This window comes from Balaenoptera physalus (assembly GCF_965194825.1).
Source record: "Balaenoptera physalus genome assembly, chromosome: 10".
NCBI lineage: Eukaryota > Metazoa > Chordata > Mammalia > Artiodactyla > Balaenopteridae > Balaenoptera > Balaenoptera physalus.
Window position 1 is genome coordinate 67,256,650 of NC_138889.1, and position 19,249 is coordinate 67,275,898.

The window sequence follows — 19,249 nt, forward strand, 5'->3', positions numbered from 1 at the left end:
TTAGCTAGGAAGTTGGAAAAAACCAGGAGCGTGTGGAAGTCATAGAAGCCAAGGTGAGAGAATGTTCTAAGAAGGAGATAAAGGTCAGTGATATCAAACCCAATATAAGACAGAAATGTATCCATCACTTTTTTTTTTTTTTACCTGCGTTGGGTCTTCGTTGCTGTGCGAGGGCTTTCTCTAGTTGCGGCGAGCGGGGGCTACTCTTCATTGCGGTGAGTGGGCTTCTCATTGCAGTGGCTTCTCTTGTTGCGGAGCACCGGCTCTTGGTGCGCAGGTTTCACTAGTTGCAGCAGGTGGGCTCAGTGGTTGCAGCACGCGGGCCCTTGAGTGTGTGGGCTTCAGTAGTTGTAGCGTGAAGGCTCTAGGGTGAATGGGTTTCAGTAGTTGTAACACACGGGCTTAGTTGCTCCGCGGCATGTGGGATCTTCCTGGACCAGGGCTCGAACCCACGTCCCCTGCATTGGCAGGCAGATTCTCAACCACTGCGCCACCAGGGAAGCCCCATCACAGCTTTTTTATCTGTTCTTTTATTGATGGACATTTGAGTTCATTCCAATTTGGAACTATTATGAATAAAGTTGCTATGGACATTCTTGTATAAGTCTTTCTGTGGATGAATATTTTCATCTCTCATTCGTAGGAATGGCCATTGAACTTCATGTTAAAGTGGAGATTAGCGACCAGCGAGAGCAGTTTCAATACTTAGGGACAGAAACCAGATGGATAGCAGTGGGAAATCAGGAAATAGTAACAACTGTTAGAGAAATCTAGCTGTGATAAGAAGGAAAGGGAGACTAGTAGCTGAGTCAGAGGCAAGATTTCGTTTTTTCGATTTTGTTTTTGTTTTTTTAAATATTTATTTTTTGTATTTGGCTGCGCCGGGTCTTAGTTGCCGTGTGAGGGATCTTCATTGCGGCATGCGGGATCTTTTAGTTGCAGCACGTGGGCTCTTAGTTGCAGCATGAGGGATCTAGTTCCCTGACCAGGGATCAAACCCAGGCCCCTTGCATCGGGAGCGTGGAGTCTTAACCACTGGACCACCAGGGAAGTCCCTGTTTTTGTGTTTTTTTTAAGTTATTGATGGGAAGGAACTGGGAGAGAGAGGGAAATTGTTTACAGAAGAGAACCCTGAGATCCCTAAGGAGGAAAGACAGATGAAATGCAGAATACAGGTTGGAAGGATTGGTCTTACCTTGTAGGAAGGTAATATTGTAGGAGAGAAGGAAGAAATGTGTGGAAATGCAGTGAAGTGAGGTTTGTTGGCAGAGAATTCCTCTGATGACTTCTATATTTTCTGTGAAGTTGGGAGCTGATTAATTTGCTGAAAATGAAGTGGTGAAGGAGACAGGGTGGGAGGATAGCAGGAGAGGGAGTGGGGGTAGAAGGTTTGAGGTAAATGGAAAATATTTTAAATAGTCACCATGAAGAAATAAAGACATGTAAGTTTGCTGGACCGCTTTGGGGGTTCAGAAGGGGTTGGAAGAGCCCAATAACTTTTATGGCCCTTCAGGACTATTCCATCAAATAAGTTATTACATCTGAAAAGTGCTTTGTAAATACCTATACAAACAGTTATTTCTGACTAGAGGTGTATGTTTTAACTATCCATGTTTAGTGTCCTATTCAATGTACTTTTTTGGACAGAGGATCTATTTTGTTATAGAGTTGTGTTTCAGGAGTGCCCTCTCTCATTTTCATAATTGTCTCACAATGCTTTGCGTCCCTTACCTATGACAAGATGAGCAATTTGGGTAATAAAATATTAACATACACAGTGTTTATCTTGAGGGAAATAAAGTACAATCTAGCATCATAGTTTTGAAACGACTTTATGCTTTTTTTAACAGAGCAATGTCAGAAGTTGAGTTTGAATATATCAGAAACTTTCTCTTACTCCTGATGCTTCCTCAAACTCCCTAGTCTTAGTGAAAGCAAGCCAGGGCATGCTTAGCAAACTGAGCTATGCAGGTGTGCCCTTATCAAGCCCTGTTTTTAATGCTACACTGTTGAGGTTTGAGAGAGATTTTTTTGGGTTGTTTTTCACATCAGTGGTTCAGTTAAGAACAAACCATCACCAAAATTGACGTTCCTGATGACTAGACCTAGATGTCCATTTCTCAATTCTTGTCTCTTCTCACCTCTTTTTCTCACAAGTATTTTAGTTTTAGGTCTCCTAGGCCTCATCTCAACTACCTGCCAGTCAGTTTCAAATACTCTATTTCTGAATGGTCCTAGAACTTGGCAAAAAGCTTGAAAGCCTTCAATTTCCAACATTTCACCCATCTGATAGAATATTCTACTTCTTTAAAATAGGTAGTATAAACTCTATCCCTCAGTTTTACCCTTTAGCATTCTGTAGAGCCTATGAAAACTCTACATCATTCACCAGCACATTCTAACTACTCTGTACTTAACTGAATTACGTTTCATCAGCGGAACATGCTTATTCCCTGGGTGTATTTAAATAAAATTGAAGGGATTTAAAGACAGTTTTCCACAAATGTTAATCAAAGCAGTGTTACTGGATCAGCATACTGCAAAGGTACAGGATAGCCTGCTATTTTTATGTTGCTATACTAAGGAACTTCCTCATTCCAGGTTAGGAGATGTCATAAAATGCAGCACAAATGACCATGCTTAAATGGAGAAGCACTTTGTATAGTAGTAAATTTATGAGGAAAATTTGGAATTGAGACCAGGTAATAGAATGGCATAGCTTCTCTGTTAAGTGTTGAGGTGAAACCAGCCTGAGGTTAGGATCTGAGCTTGACAATTTCTGAAGGCCTGGCTTCTGTGGCTTCATGCAAAAAGACCTCTAAGATTTGTTAATCTAGATTTCTTTTTGTATCATTTCTTACCCCAATAAAGGTTACTTGTAGTTGGAGTTCTTTATACCTGGACCATTGGATTTATATTTTCATAATCATTTGTGGTAATAATTGTATCTAACAAATTAGACCAAACTTGAAATATCTAAGGGCTTCACATTTTAAAATATTGGTCTGATGTAGATTCATACCACTGAGGAAACACTGATTCTTTTTTTTAAGGGATGAAGTCAGCTAGTATTTAGTTACTAATTTTAACCATCAATTTTCAGACTTTTTTTTTCTTCCTGCCAATAATTTTGGATATTTTTCACTTTTAAAATTATGAAATCTATCAAATATAAGGAGGAGTACCTGTATAAGTAATTGAATAAAAGCTTATGTACCCACTTGGTTTTTAACAGATCCTAACATTTTTCCATATGTGTTCAGACCTTTTTCTAAAAATTATGGTTAAAAACCCACAACATAAAATTTACCGTCTTAACCATTTTTAAATGTAGGGTACAGTAGTGTTAACTATATGGACATTGTTGTGTGATAGATCTCTAGAACTTTTTCATCTTGCAAAACTGAAACTATACTCATCAAACAACAACTCCCCTAGTACTTGTAACTACCATTCTACTTTCTAATTCTAAGAGTTTGACTACTTTAGATAGCTCATATAAGTGGAATCATGCAGTATTTGTCTTTTTGTGACTGGCTTATTTCACTTAGAATAATGTCCTCAAGGTTCATCCATGTAACATATGACAGTATTTCCTTCTTTTTTAAGACTGATATTCCATTGTGTATATATAAATTGCATTTTCTTTATCCATTCATCCGTCGATGGACATATAGGTTGCTTCCACCTCTTGGCTATTGTGAATAATGCTGCAGTGAAGAGGTGTGCAAATATCTCTTTGAGATTCTGTTTTTAATCCTTTTGGATATGTACCCAGAAGTGGGATTGCTGGATCATATGGTAATTCTATTTGTAATTTTTTGAGGAATCTCCATACTGCTTTTATTTTATTTTTATTTATTTATTTGGCCGTGCCACGCGGCTTGCAGGATCTTAGTTCCCTGACCAGGAATCAAACCTGGGACCCCTGCAGTAGAAGCGCAGAGTCTTAACCACTGGACTGCCAGAGAAGTCCAGATAGTGGGCATTCTAACAGGTGTGAGGTGATATCTCATTATGGTTTTGATTTGCATTTCCTTGACAATTAGTTATATTGAGCATATTTTCATATGTTTGTTTGCCATTTGTTTATCTTCTTTGGAGAAACTTCTATTCAAGTCCTTTGTCCAATTTTTAATTGGGTTATTAGTTTTTTGATGTTGAGTTGTAGAATTTCTTTATATATTCTGGATATAACATTTGCTACATTTTGTAAGTGTGTTTTTTTCTCTTATGCTAAGATCCATCATCATCTTCCAGAAAGGCAGGCACTTTATTTATTACACACATGTCGTCATTTGAGATTCCTGTTGTGCCCCCATGACAGCCTCCTCTGTGTCTGATTTTGGCCCATGATTCATTATTAAAGCACAGGAAACTGACTACCTTTTGCAAGGTGGCCCTTTCTAAAGGTGTCATGTGTATCTTACATACTTATTTTCACACAACCTGAAAATGTTGGTGCCAGAAATAATCAAGACATGATGGTGGATATGGTGTGAGCAACTATAGAGTGTTTGATCTCTAGCTTATTTATTTCATTTATTCACTGTCATATTTTCCCCAGTTGATCATTTTCTAACAAAGGGCATTAATTGTATCACAGAGCCTTTTTGAGAATAAGATGGGCTGTGTACCTGCCATCACTTATTATCTCTGGTAATTGTAGTGCCCATATGATCTCTTCTGAATCCTTCACCACCCCTTGTATTTGCCAGCAGTTTGTGTCCAGGAACCAGCTGTCTCTTCAAGATCTTTCAGTTAGTGTAGATTTTTTTCCCTTAGGATAGAAACTATAGGTCCTGAAGCCTTCCTAAAGAAAGTTAACACTTGACCAGCTTTCAGACAAGAAAGAACTTTTATTTATTGCAGATATATCAGTTACCTGTTGATGCAGTTATTTGGAGATTTATAGATAATTCAATGAAAAGGACAAATGCTTGAATTATGGTCACACCATAGGCATTTCTTAACATCATGACCCAAATTAACTTGTAATCTGCCTTTTTCAAAATTCGTCTTCTAGATGAATACTGTAAAAATCATAGAGTGCTTATTACATTTTTATAGGTGTTTTCCCTTCCATTTCCTTGTCTTATTTCTGTTATATAGTGACAGTACTTGTTCTGAAAATTAGCCTGTCCCAATCCTATACTCATCAGGGGGCTTAACAGCAGAGTACCAGTTTTACTTTGAGGCTTCTCTGTTAGCTCTTAGAAGTAGCAAGGAAGTATTGAAGTTTCAGTCTGCTTTATGAACAGTTATAGATTAGAAATATTTCAGGAATCCCTGAAAAGTCAGCCCGTGATTGACTTTTATCACAGCACTGATACCTTTCAGAGTCTAAACCATAGTCCCTGGCTTTAATCCAAAGAGGGTGTAGTTTATAGTGTTTATAAAACAAAAATCTTCAAGTGGTCCTAACATAAATATAATTGCAAATTATTACTACTATCTGCACATTGCTCTTTTAAATATTGACACTGAAATCAGATCTTTAGACCTGGAAAGGTCCTCAAGAGATGCTCTGGTATCCAGTTCCCTGGCTCAGGGCAGCTAAATTATCCCAACTCATGTTTGAGACAACTCAAGGCCTACAGAGGTAATGGGACCCGGAGATGGGAAAAGGGAGGAAGGGGGTTGTGGTGATGATTGGTAAAAGAGCCATTCATCCATTTATTCTGCACCTATTGTGTGCCAAGTACTTTTTAGGCACTTTAGTCAGCAATGAGCAAACAGATAAAATACCTGTCCATTCTACTTGAGAGAGAAATAGATAAGAAAAAAACAAATAAGTAAATACATGTAATATGTCAATTTATTAGTACTATGCCGAAATATAAAGGAGTGAAGAGGGCTGGGGTATATCATCATTGGGGGGTTGGAGGTACAGTTTGCAATGAGGTGAATAAGGAAGCTCTCATTGAGGTGCCATTGAACAAAGACTGGAAGAAGATGAGGGAGTAATAATGAAGATACCAAGAAGAATGTTTCAAGCAGAAGGAACATCAAATGTAAAGGTCCTGAGGCAGCAGAACATCCAGTATGTTTGAGGGAAAGCAAGGGCACCAGTGTGGCTGAAATGGAACAAATGAGACGGAGAGTAGTAGAAATGGGGCAAGATCATTGGCCTCATAGGCTAGTGTAAGGACTTTTGGCTTTACTCTGATGAGAAATCATCAAAGGGTTTTGAGCAGAAGAGAGATGTGATCTAACTTTTTCATTCAAAAGGACAATCTGACTGTTGTGTTGAGAGGAGATGAGGGAAGTCACAGTAGAAGCAGGGAGACCAGTTAGGATGCTATTGCAGTAACATCTCAGGGTGAGAGATGGTAGTGGCTTGGATCAGGGAGGTAATGGTGAAGCTTGTGAGAAGTGGCCAGGTTCAGCATAGATTTCTGAAGATAGAGTCAACAGGATTGACTCAATCCGTTCATGGATTCTAAGTGGGAATCTTCAACCATGTTAAACCCGAAGAACACTAATTATGGGAATTTTAGACATGGTACAGAACTGATGGGCAAGACTTGGGTGTGCTCAGTAGTTTACTGATGAATTATTAAAAGCATGGCCTGGACTTTACCCTGCATATTAAGTGAAATTTCAGCTTATTTCAAACACTGTTTACTTCCGTAGCAATTTTTTATGGTTCATAGATATTGTTTGTAGATCTTGTTTCATATACATCGTTCTTTGTTCTCAATGCCTACATTTTTTTCAAGGTAGAAAATGTTGTTAGCCCAAATAAATCGAGATTCTCAGGGAATGACAGAGTTTCCTGGAGGAGGAATGGAGGCTCAGCATGTTACCTTGTGCCTGACAGAGGCAGTAACTGTGGCAGGTGAGCAATCTTATTTGAAGGGATCATGTGGGTTTGGAAATATTTATCTTAAGGGAAAATGAAAACTTACTATACTGTTTACTTTGTTCCTCCTCCTTTAGCTAAAGTCAACACAAAGCTAAGCCTTTTTATGAGCATTTTTACCCTGGTATGGATGCTGGTATAGTAGGGTGTAGAAATATTTTTTGTAAATGCTATAAGAAATCCCATTTGAGTCTAAGTTAAGCAATCTGCCTTTTGACTAATTTTTATTTCTAAAAAGCTTAACTTAAACAGCACACACATATGATAGTTATCTAAAGAAAATAACTATTTTTTTTATAATAGATGGTGACAATTTAGAAAATATGGAAGGTGTAAGCCTGCAAGCAGTAACACTTGCAGATGGTTCTACTGCTTATATACAACACAATTCTAAAGGTATGTGCCTCATATACAACCCATTGGTTATTACCAGCAATTCATAACCTCAGAGTTGGAACACCTAGCAGTTATACCCCTTCCCAGTCCCTCCTACAGACACTGTACTACATATGGTAGTAATTTCAGTTTAACTTAAATTTTGTTTTGATAATTTGAGGACACCTTTTGAGATATTTGGAAGATACTCTGGGGTATCAGAATTAGTGAGGAAAAGGGGAGAGGGTAGTGTCCCTGACCTATTTTTAGTAAGACCTTTCTCACTTTTTCCCTTTAAATTATTATTTAATGTTTTTACAAAATATGTGTAAAAGTAGACATTTGGTTTTGCTTTTATAACATTGTTTCTAAATCAGTGTTTACTTTGCTCCAAGAAATAGCCTAGTTCTCAAATTCCTTATTTTTTTGGAAAGCTACTGAGCATATGTATACATAGTCAAGGGACTTGTAGCCCCCAGGGATGAGAATGACAGCTGGCCTCGCGTGCACTGATACATCTTTCTATCTTCCCAGTTTCAGCTTCGCTGGGGTCAGGGTCACGATTCCTAAGTGGCTCTGAAAGGTATATAGAGGTTTGACTCCTGTAGCTTGCTCAGATGAGCCACTCTTCCTCTTGAACTTGTCTAATTGAAAATCGGAGGGGAGAAAGGATGGCTGAGGGAGGATTTTCTGCTTTCTGTAGGATCACTGGATGTGTTATTGAATTGCCTCAGAACATTGAGGGAAGAATCAAGATGAACATGATCTTAAGTAGTGTATGTTTTTATAGTTGATATCATTTTGAAATTGTATGAAGTTTAAAATTTTTGCTTGTGCTAATTTATTGGCTTAAATCTTTTGTTCTAGATGGAAAACTCATAGATGGTCAGGTCATTCAGTTGGAGGATGGTTCTGCTGCCTATGTTCAACATGTACCCATACCTAAGAGTAGTAAGTATCTGATATTTACTTACCCTTCTGATTCTCATACTTCAGTATTTGCTGCCTCCAACTGCCTCTTACTACTTAAACTTAGTCCTGATCTCTAGTCCTCCTTCTGAAAGGGGAGATAGGTAGATGTCAAAGAGAGGATCTAAAGACCATTTTAACTTAATTGAGATTTTCTTTCAAAGATAATGGAAAAGAAGTTACTAAACTGCACTCTGGAGATAAATGGGCAACAGTTCTAAGTGAATATTTCTATTATTTGAGATAAATCCTACACGCCTTCTCATTTTCTTTTTTTCCCTTCTTTCAATTCTCCTATCCCCTGGTAAATATTCCTAAAACAGGTATTCTAATATCTTTTTACCTTTAAACGCTTATTCAGAGCAGCTTTGCTGAAATTATTTAAATGTTGAAGGATCCATAAAGCAAGTATAAGTTTGTATGATGTGTTTAATGGTTTATTGACTCTGTTGTTGCTGAGTTATCAGAATATGCTTGGAAAATATGGGATCTAAATGTAAACATTTTTTTTGAGCAGGGGACAGTTTGCGTTTAGAGGATGGGCAAGCAGTGCAGTTAGAAGATGGAACTACAGCATTTATTCACCATACCTCCAAAGGTAAATTAGCTTTGAACATTTGAATAAAATAAGGGAGAGGTAGGGTGTGGGAAAAATAAGACCTGCCTTTAGTTGCAGAAATGCTGCTGTCATGTAAAAGAAGGATTATGCTTGTTCTCTCAAATATAAGATGGTAGATTTTGGCACAGTCTAAGGGAAAACTTTATAATAATTTGAGTTGTCCAGTAACAGGTTGAAATAGCAAACCCCTGGTCCTTAGAAGACTTCAACTAGAGGCTGCTTTTAAAATATGAAATTAAACATTTGTAAGTTAAATTGTTGATTTTTTTTCTTCCTTTTAAATATAATGTCTTTAGCAAGGTTCTTTGCCCCTTGTGTTGGTCTTTAAAACTAAATAAAAATTTTAAAACTATCTGAAGTAAATATGGCAAAATGTTCGTGTTTATTAGCTTTGTGTAGGGAGGATCAGGGATTTGAGGTGGAATGCATAGGAGCAATGAGCACAGCTCTGTAGCCAGACTATCTGGGTTCAAATCTGGGTCTGCTGTCTTTTAGCTGTGTGCCCTTGAGCAAATTATTTAACCTTTTTGTGCTTCAATTTCATCATCTGAAATGAGGATTATGATAAGTATCCACATCATAGGGTAGTTGTGAAGACAAAATGTACAAACATGTAGAGCACTTGGAACAATATTTGTCACATAGTAAATGCTCAATAAATATTAGCTATTGTTATTACTTTATAAAATACTTTATTATAGAATGACTGTAAATGTTTTAAAAGACTAGTTGTGAAACCAAAGGAAGAAATTTTTTTAAATTTAGAATATTTGAATTTGTAAATAAATTTATTTAAAGTTGAGAAAAAGTAAACTCTGAAAATTTTTTTTCTTTAGCAGTGGGAGTTGATCCCAGGTTCACTGTAATTGGCTAGGTTTATTATTTCACAATGCTGTATGTTTCTTAGTATGGTTATTTAGAAGGGGGAAAAAACCATGGAGTCATAATGACATGAGTTCAGATCCTGGTTTCTCTGCATACTGATTTTTTTTAGTACTTTTTTAAAAAAATAAATTTATTGATTGATTGCTGCGTTGGGTCTTCGTTGCTGCGTGCGGGCTTTCTCTAGTTTTGGCGAGCGGGAGTACTCTTCGTTGCAGTGCGCGGACTTCTCATTGTGGTATCTTCTCTTGTTGCGGAGCACGGGCTCTAGGCGCGCAGGCTTCAGTAGTTGTGGCACACAGGCATCAGTAGTTGTGGCTCACGGGCTCTAGAGTGCAGGCTTAGAAGTTGTGGCGCACGGGCTTAGTTGCTCTGTGGCATGTGGGATCTTCTTGGACCAGGGCTCAAGCCCATGTACCCTGCATTGGCAGGCAGATTCTTAACCACTGTGCCACCAGGGAAGCCCTGCATACTGATTTTTGACTGTTAATTGTTAGTTTTTTTTATTTCCTGGGTCCTAAGGAAAGTGACTTTACTTCCTCAAGCCTCAGTTTCCCATTCGTACAATAAGGTGGTAAATATACCTGCCTCACAGAATCATTGTGAGGATTGAATGAAATAACACACATAAAGCACATGGGCCCTGCTCATAGTAAATATTCGATAAAAGTTCATTCCCTTCTTCCTTTAAATATGTAACTGTTTATCTGACTACCTTTAATTTAATGCCATTCTCTTCTACTCCCTCAGATAGTTATGACCAGAGTGCATTACAGGCAGTTCAGCTGGAAGACGGCACCACAGCTTACATCCACCATGCAGTGCAAGTCCCACAGTCTGACACCATCTTGGCAATTCAGGCTGATGGGACAGTGGCAGGTCTACACACTGGGGATGCCACGATCGATCCCGACACCATCAGTGCTTTGGAACAGTATGCAGCAAAGGTACACAGCATTTTACAATGTGAAGAACATCCCAGATACAGCTTCTTTATCTTTCAGTAAAAGAAAAGAAAGCAAAAAATAAGAAACTAGGAATTCAAAGTCATAATCAGACAGCATCAAGGAGAAGATAAGCATTTATCGTAAAAGAAGTGAAGGGTAGAAAGAAACATTTGAAGACAAAAAAAGGAATGGAGTAAAAGCTTATAGAAGAGAAATGGGTGGCAGGTAATTCACAAAAAGATATACTCAAGTATGAGTGCCATAAAAGAAACAATGAGGTATAGATGGAACTGCTTATGAATTATAAAGTAGAAACTAGAGTTTGGAAAAGGTGAAGGAAAATCTCAAGTTTTACATCAAAAGGGCTGTGTTTTTTTTCCTGCATTGAAATTATATCATTTATATAATTTAAAAGGTTTTTCCCCTATTTTTTATAATGGAAATTTTCAAATATACACGGAAATAAATGATAATGTACCCATGTACTTATCTCCCAGCCTAAACAGTTATCAATATGTGAAATTTTTTTAAGCTTTATTTTATTCCTATAGGTGTCCATTGATGGAAGTGAAAGCGTAACAGGTTCAGGAATGATTGGAGAAAATGAGCAAGAGAAAAAAATGCAGGTATGTAAGGCTACTTTTTTATATTAGAATCTCTTTCTCTTAGCATTTCTGGGCCCTTCTAGGGATGAAAGCAAGAACTCACTACCTCCCTAGGAATATCTTACCAATTCAGAAAAACAGTGTATGCAATAGGCAGCAGCTTTCTCAGATTACCTCCTCAGGTCTCAGAATTCATTATATGGATGAAAGTGGCACTAAAGAATTAGAAATATCACAGAAATCCAGATGAAGCTTGTGTTCTGGAGTCCAAAGCAGTTTTGGAGACCAGGCGGTCTTCTGTCTGCCCCACCCTTGGCAGTTTGTGGATCCTTTTTCTGGGCCTTCACCCTTACTGTGACTGACTAACCCTTGCTACTTTGGTTTTTATATGTTTTTGTTTCTTCTGTTTACAACTGGTTCCCTCCATACTTTCCTTTTCAACTTCTGGAGAGAAGGTCCAGTCTAGCTAATTGCCGTTGTTCCTTCTGGGCAAAGCTGTTTTTACCGCTTCTACCAGACTCCTTCCTGGGCTGCAGATGGCCACGGGTTGGCTGCCCTTGATTCAGATGCTCACCTTGGGTCCAGTCCTTGGCTATCCCTTACCCAAATAACAGCCTAGAGCTGCAGAGCCTCGCCAAGGTTTGTAGTTAAGTACAGAGTAGTCACAGATGCAGTCTGGGAGATCTACAAGTCAAAATTCAAGACTCTGTTATGAATTATGTGTTTTTGTGTTTGTTTGAGGGGTTGGTGTTTGTGTGGGTGGATGTTCTTGGAGCTTATATAATCACTGTAGTATATTACTGCTTTAATGCTGCTCCTTTTTTTCTCAGCAGTTATCTCTAGTATTTGGCTGACTGCTCCCTCATAGTTTTTTGCAGTCTTCCAAGTGTTTTATCATATTTAACTCCTAAAGTTATTGCTCAGGGCAACACTTTTTAACTTGAGCATTAGCATCACCACTTAATGCCATTGAGTAGTACTGTTGGGGGTTATCAAGAAGATTTTATATTTATAATAATAATAAATAATAAAAGAAATCACTGGTGAAAATTTGATGCTTTTAAACATTGCTGGATAGCCAGTATTTCTATTTATCACTGAAGTGATGCCATGAAGTAGCAGTAATATAAACACAGTTTGTAATTCATTAAGCCCACCAGCTTTGAAACTACGTGATTCTTGGCAAAATTTTCAAGTCTTTGAATTCATAAAGTGAGACTTTAATATTTTTTATACTGCAGTATATCAAATCCATCTAAGTCAAACTCTACTAAAATGCAAACACAGTGTAAATATATACAAGAGATGTAGGTCAGTGCCTTGGAGTGGCCCAATAGGGTTCTGTCTCTTATTAGTGACTAACAATTAAGTTTTTAAATAATAGAATATTTTTAAAGAAAGACAGTTGTAACTACACTTGTAATAAACTAGAATAGGTCTTACAAAAAATGAGTGAATTTACCATTGGTCCGTATAACATTATACTATTAGCATAAAATTCTGTTACGATCAATAATTAATTTCTGAACCCAGAAACATACTAGGAATTCAAAACTGCTGAAACAATGTCGTAAAAAGCATGCTTACTCTTTATCTGCAGACATATAACCATTTGGTGTTTGTGCCAATAGACAAAGAAAATGAAGAAAGTTGAATAGGATTTTTGTTCTGACTGTAGCTTTTTCTCCTTTTCACTTTGTACCTCTCCCTTACAGACTAGATTTGTGCTGTCCAAAATGTTGTCACTACTGAGCACTTGAAATGTGACTAGTCAGAATTGGCATGTGCTGTGAGTGTAAAATACATACCAGAGTTCAAAGACTTACAATGAAAAAAAGAATGTAATATATCTCATTAATAGTGCCTCCTGTTGATTACATGTTGAAATGATAATATTTTGGACATACTAGGTAAAATAAAATAATTACTAAAATTAATTTCACCTGTTTCTTTTTCCTTTTTTAAATGTAGTTACTAGAACATTTTAAATTATATATGTGGGGACTTCCCTGGTGGTGCAGTGGGTAAGAATCCGCCTGCCGGTGCAGGGGACACAGGTTCCATCCCTGGGAAGATCTCACATGCCACGGAGCAGCTAAGCCCATGCACCACAACTACTGAAGCCCACGTGCCTAGAGCCCGTGCTCCACAACAAGAGAAACCACCTCAGTGAGAAGTCTGCGCACCGCAACAAAGAGTAGCCGCTGCTTGCCGCAGCTAGAGAAAGCCCACGTGCAGCAACGAAGACCCACCATGGCCAAAAAAAAATATTATATATGTGGCTTGTATTTGTGACTCATATTTCTCTTCATTAAGTGCTAGACCAGAAGTTCCTGAATCTTCTATCCTCCAAAACAATTGAGTACCATAGTTGAGGTTGAGGACCCAATACATGGTATTAAAAGGTCAAAATATCCCAAAAGAACTGCTGCAAATAAGCAGGACCTGTAACGTCTTGGTTTGTCTCTTAGTATTCATCCTACTTCTGCCAGAGTTGCTTAAGAAGTTGTAACTCTGTGTCTGGCTGAACTTTAAAGTAAAGAGGTCTATACCTAATGCGATAGATTTTTTTACAGTCTTGTTTCAAAGCTTTAGATTTTTTTTCATTGTGATGCTTACAGTTTAGAGCTTTTTCTTTCATCTATAATATAAGCATACTAGTTGTGCTGCTGAGCTGATCTCTTACTTGAAACCAGATTTCATAGAACAAGAAAGACCTAGAGTACCTAAAACATAATGCGCTCGTGGGAAGGCAATTTTGCCCCCTAGGGGACTTTTGGCAGTGTCTGAAGACAAGTTTGGTCGTCACAATTGGGGACATCTACTGGGTAGATGTCCTGCAAGGTATAGGACAGCCCCACTACAACAAAGAATTATTCTGTTCAAAATGTCAGTAGTACCGAATTTGAAAACACTCATTTGAAGTACTCTGTTTAAGGATGCCCATGTGTTCAGTTGTAAGAACCATAAGGATGATGGGATGTGTGTGTTTCAGGGAGGCTATGACGGTTGTCATCACCCTCCAGCTACACCACCCTTAGTTAAGCAGAACAGCGTGCTATTAAAGTAACATGTAATTTGTAATAAAAACATCTCAGTCGAGCTTCGATTCTGCTATGTAGTATCTGTGTGACTGTGGGCAAATTACTTAATTTCTCTCGATCTGAGACTTATTAGCTAAATGCGAACAATAATCTTTGCCTTACCTATCTCGTGGGGTTATGAAAACCAAATGAGAGTTTCATTTGATTAATATTTTAGGTAACACATGAGAATGCAATTTGTAAATGTGTTAGCATCATGCAGCATTGTTGATGCTTTACATGTTCTGTTAGAATCCAAGGCCCTTTTTCATGGTTTCCATTAGTTTTGACTTCATTAAAAACTAATTTTATTTACATTGGAGATCAGAGTCCTTTGGCTTGGCAGTTTTTTAAAAATAAATTTATTTATATTTATTTATTTTTGGCTGCATTGGGTCTTCGTTGCTGTGCGGGCTTTCTCTAGTTGTGGCGAGCGGGTGCTACTCTTGGTCGCAGTGCACGTGCTTCTCATTGCGGTGGCTTCTCTTGTTGCGGAGCACGGGCTCTAGGTGCATGGGCTCAGTAGTTGTGGCTCGCGGGCTCTGGAGCTCAGGCTCAGTAGTTGTGGTGCACAGGCTTAGTTGCTCCATGGCATGTGGGATCTTCCCGGACCAGGGCTTGAACCCGTGTCCCCTGCATTGGCAGGCGATTTTTAACCACTGCGCCACCAGGGAAATCCCAGAGTCATTTTTGAGCCAAGTATGACACTCTGCACAGATAGGACGTGGCAGCACCATCATCACATGCCCACAGAATAGAAAGTCATTCTTCAATTTTCATGGTATCTCAATTTCTAAAATAGGTCATAGTCTTTAAAAAAACCTCTAACATCAGTGCAGTTGTTTAAAGTCTTGTGTTGAGTTCCAGAGAAGTGATCTTCTACTTAACACTATATAAGTATAGACTAGGATCACATGGATTGTAATGTCTCCCACAGGCGACTCAAATGACCTAACCCCCGCTTTTCCATTGCTTTTGAAATTGAAAATGATTTTTACATTGTTTAAACCTATGTCCTAAAATACATATATACATTATAAAATATATATATATGTATATATACACTTGATGCCCTGGAGTATGTCAAGGAACACCTGCATATAATGCGTTGATGGATGCTCCCTGGCTTGACTTTTCTAGAGTGGGAATCGACCTGTGAGCGCTGACTATGCCCCCTTGTGGATCTCCTTTTGACTTCTTCCAGAGCTGCTGACTTCAGCCATGGAACAGAATTAACCTAACTGGCTCAGCATGATAGAATCTTCATAAAATGATGACCTGAGTCTGGAAAACCACATTACAGTTTTATCTTTTTTATCCTGAAAATTGTAACTTCATCTACTTTATTTCTGTATAAATAATTTAAATCATACTTTTTGTTTCATCTAGATTGTCTTACAAGGACATGCAACAAGAGTAACTGCTAAGTCTCAACAGAGCGGAGAGAAGGCCTTTCGATGTGGCTATGACGGGTGTGGAAAATTATATACAACAGCTCATCATCTTAAGGTATATATGAAGGAAAGGCTGTGTCTAGTTATGAGACTATCTAGGGCATTAAACGCCAACATAATGTATTTGCAGTATTCAAACACCATTGTTCTCCCCCACCTATCAAGATACAAATACCCTCATATACAAAAGCCTGTGCAGACTGGGCCCGTGAGCCACAATTACTGAGCCTGCGCGTCTGGAGCCTGTGCTCCGCAACAAGAGAGGCCGCGATAGTGAGAGGCCCGCGCACCGCGATGAAGAGTGGCCCCTGCTTGCCACAACTAGAGAAAGCCCTCGCACAGAAATGAAGACCCAACACAGCCATAAATAAATAAATTAAAAAAAAAAAAAGCCTATGCAGATTTTAGAAGCTGAACTCTTTGAGGGCTTGGACTATGCTTTCTTCATTTCTGGCTCCCTCATGTCCAGCATACTACGTGGCACATGATAGGTACTGTACATATTTGAATACATTTTTCTCAAATGTGAAATTTATGTAATTACATGGGAGATGTATGTGTAATTATTCCGTTAACAGTGATTTGCTGAAATGTAGCGAAAGTTGGTGTTAGTTTGTCCTGTCTGTCAAATACATAGGCCAAGTATTTTGATTGCAGCTAAACACAACATACCATGACCCATAAAAATAATAGCTAACATTTATTGAATAACTTACAATGTGTCAGGAAGTGTGCATTTAGCATATTTGGAATAACAGCCCTAGAGCCCATCTCCACTACTTATCAGTGTGTACATGTTACTTGACCTCTTAAGTACCTCATTTTCCTTATCTATAATATTGGATGATAAAAGTACCTCCCTCAACGGTGGTTGTGAGAATTAAGTTAGTTAATTCTGTACATGTAAAGTATTGAAGAGAATGGCCTGGAATGTGGTAAAGGTTCAGTAAATGTTGGCCATTGTCATGAGTATTCATTTGTCACAGCAGCCCTCTATTGTAGGTACTATTATGTCCCCACTTTACAGAGAGGACTTTGAGGCTGAGAGAAGGCAAGTGCCATGGCCACACCACTAGTCAGCAGTGAAGCCTTGCCTCAGATTGAGGCCCCTCTGCTAGCAGCCTCCACACTCGTAGCCTTATGTTGTGTAACGTCTCCCTGTACTCCTGCGTCTCACCAGGTACATGTTCCATTCAAACACCTTTGACCACTCTAGAAAAACTCAAACCTCCAGTATTCCTGTTCCTTATTTATTATTTTTTAATTTATATATATATATATATATATATTTTTTTTTTTTTCTGGCTGCCTTGGGTCTCCGTTGCTGCACGTGGGCTTTCTCTAGTTGGGGCGAGTGGGCTTCTCATTGTGGTGGCTTCTCTTGTTACGTAGCATGGGCTCTAGGCGTGTGGGCTTCAGTAGTTGCAGCATGCGGGCTCAGCAGTTGTGGCACGCAGGCTTCAGTAGTTGTGACTCACTGGCTCTAGAGTGCAGGCTCAGTAGTTGTGGTGCACGGGCTTAGTTGCTTCGTGTCATTTGGGATCTTCCCGGACCAGGGATGGAAGCCGTGTCCCCTGCATTGGCAGGCGGATTCTTAACCACTGCGCCACCAGGGAAGTTCTCCTGTTCCTTATTTATTTATTTATAATTTTTATTGATTGATTGATTGATTGATTGATTGCTTGCTGCATTGGGTGTTTGTTGCTGCGTGTGGGCTTTCTCTAGTTGTGGCGAGCAGGGGCTACTCTTCGTTGCAGTGCGTGGGCTTCTCACTGCGGTGGCTTCTCTTGTTGCGGAGCACAGGCTCTAGGCATGTGGGCTTCAGTAGTTGTGGCACGCGGGCTCAGTAGTTGTGGCTCATGAGCTCTAGAGCGCAGGCTCAGTAGTTGTGGCACATGGGCCTAGTTGCTCTGTGGCATGTGGGATCTTCCCGGACCAGGGCTCGAACCCGTGTCCCCTGCATTGGCAGGCGGATTCTTAACCACTGTGCCACCAGGGAGGTCCCCTGTTCCTTATTTAAAATGAGTACTTCTTAACATACAACATTTGGTCTATATTGAGAATTACTGACCTGTAGTTTTTGAGAAAAGAAAAGTTATCTTTTGATTTTCAAAAATAACATACAAGCAACAAAATAATTCAGCAGTGGGGAAATAAAAAAGGTCTCTGTGGAGACCATCCACCTGTGGAGTGCCTCAAGGAAATAAACTCATGCCTGTGTTTTAATAACAGGTGCATGAGCGATCACACACAGGAGACCGGCCTTATCAGTGTGAGCATGCAGGCTGTGGGAAAGCATTTGCAACAGGTAAAAACATGAATTTTCTTTGTTTCTTGGTTCCACTTGGGGGTCACGCAGAGACGGGTCAGAGGCAGGAACTGACCCCTTGCCTTGGTCTGAATTAGTGGGCACACAGTGACTAGTTTTCCAGTCTCTCCCTTATTGCCTTTTGTCCTGCTTTCTCTGTTCTCTCTCTGTGTTCTCATTTTGCTCCTCAGACCTGTTTCTGCCTACTGTGTTTGTTATTTCACTCCACACTCTGCTTTCTTTTAGCAGGAAAAACAAAAGTCGAGCATTAAAGCTGACACAGAGTTTAACATTAGGACAGACCTTAGGGGGTACCATGGGAAACAGGGGCTTAGCAGTGGGACGGGTCCTGCCCAGGTACACATCCAAGAGGGCCAGGACTGTTGCCAGGCCTCCTGACTTCACCCTATTCCTCATTCCATGTCTCAATTCTTTTTGGTTTTGTTTCTCAGGATTTTTTCTTTTTTATTATGAAAATTTACAAACATTTATATAAATGAAAAATAATGTTATAGTGTACCACCGTAAACAGTTCAGCATGCATATCAGTAACTAACATTTTCAGTATTTGTTTACATTTCTTTTTTGAGGTAAAATTTACATACAGTTTACTGTACAAATATTAATTGTAACATTCTATAAGTTTTTTTTCCTGTATTCATCCATTTATTCATTTATTTATTTTTAAAAAATTTTATTGGAGTATAGTTGATTTACAGTGTTGTGATAGTTTCAGGTGTCCAGCAAAGTGAATCAGTTATACATATTCATATATCCACTCTCCCCTTTTTTTTTTTAGATTCTTTCCCCATATAGGCCATTACAGAGTATTGAGTAGAGTTCCCTATGCTATACAGCAGGTTCTTATTAGTTATTTTATATATAGTAGTGTGTATATGTCAGTCTGAGTCTCCCAATTTATCTCTCCCACCCTCCGCTTATCCCCTGGTAACCATAAGTTTGTTTTCTACATCGTGACTCTACTTCTGTTTTGTAAATAAGTTCATTTGTACCCTTTTTTTTAGATTCCACATATAAGCAATATCATATGATATTTGTCTTTCTGTGTCTGACTTCACTCAGTATGGCAATCTCTAGGTCCATCCATGTTCCTGCAAATGGCATTATTTTGTTCTTTTTTA

The 19,249-nt window shown here is 38.8% G+C and overlaps 1 protein-coding gene across 9 annotated transcripts in view; it reads left to right on the forward strand.

The window, feature by feature from the left end:
- Window positions 1-19,249, forward strand: part of ZNF143 (zinc finger protein 143) — a 60,408-nt gene that overhangs the window by 13,241 nt on the left and 27,918 nt on the right. For 2 of the 9 annotated variants that reach the window (XM_082478126.1, XM_082478127.1), the window contains exons 2-9: window positions 6,723-6,841; window positions 7,169-7,261; window positions 8,108-8,191; window positions 8,724-8,807; window positions 10,461-10,657; window positions 11,209-11,283; window positions 15,735-15,854; window positions 18,032-18,107. In XM_082478126.1, coding sequence (XP_082334252.1) covers window positions 6,730-6,841; window positions 7,169-7,261; window positions 8,108-8,191; window positions 8,724-8,807; window positions 10,461-10,657; window positions 11,209-11,283; window positions 15,735-15,854; window positions 18,032-18,107 — 841 coding nt within the window. In that variant the 5' untranslated portion in view covers window positions 6,723-6,729. Of the gene's footprint in view, window positions 1-144; window positions 216-392; window positions 3,998-4,991; window positions 5,603-6,722; window positions 6,842-7,168; window positions 7,262-8,107; window positions 8,192-8,723; window positions 8,808-10,460; window positions 10,658-11,208; window positions 11,284-15,734; window positions 15,855-18,031; window positions 18,108-19,249 lie in introns of those variants that run through there. The other 7 variants (XM_082478132.1, XM_082478124.1, XM_082478129.1 and 4 more) reach the window with 6 other exon arrangements.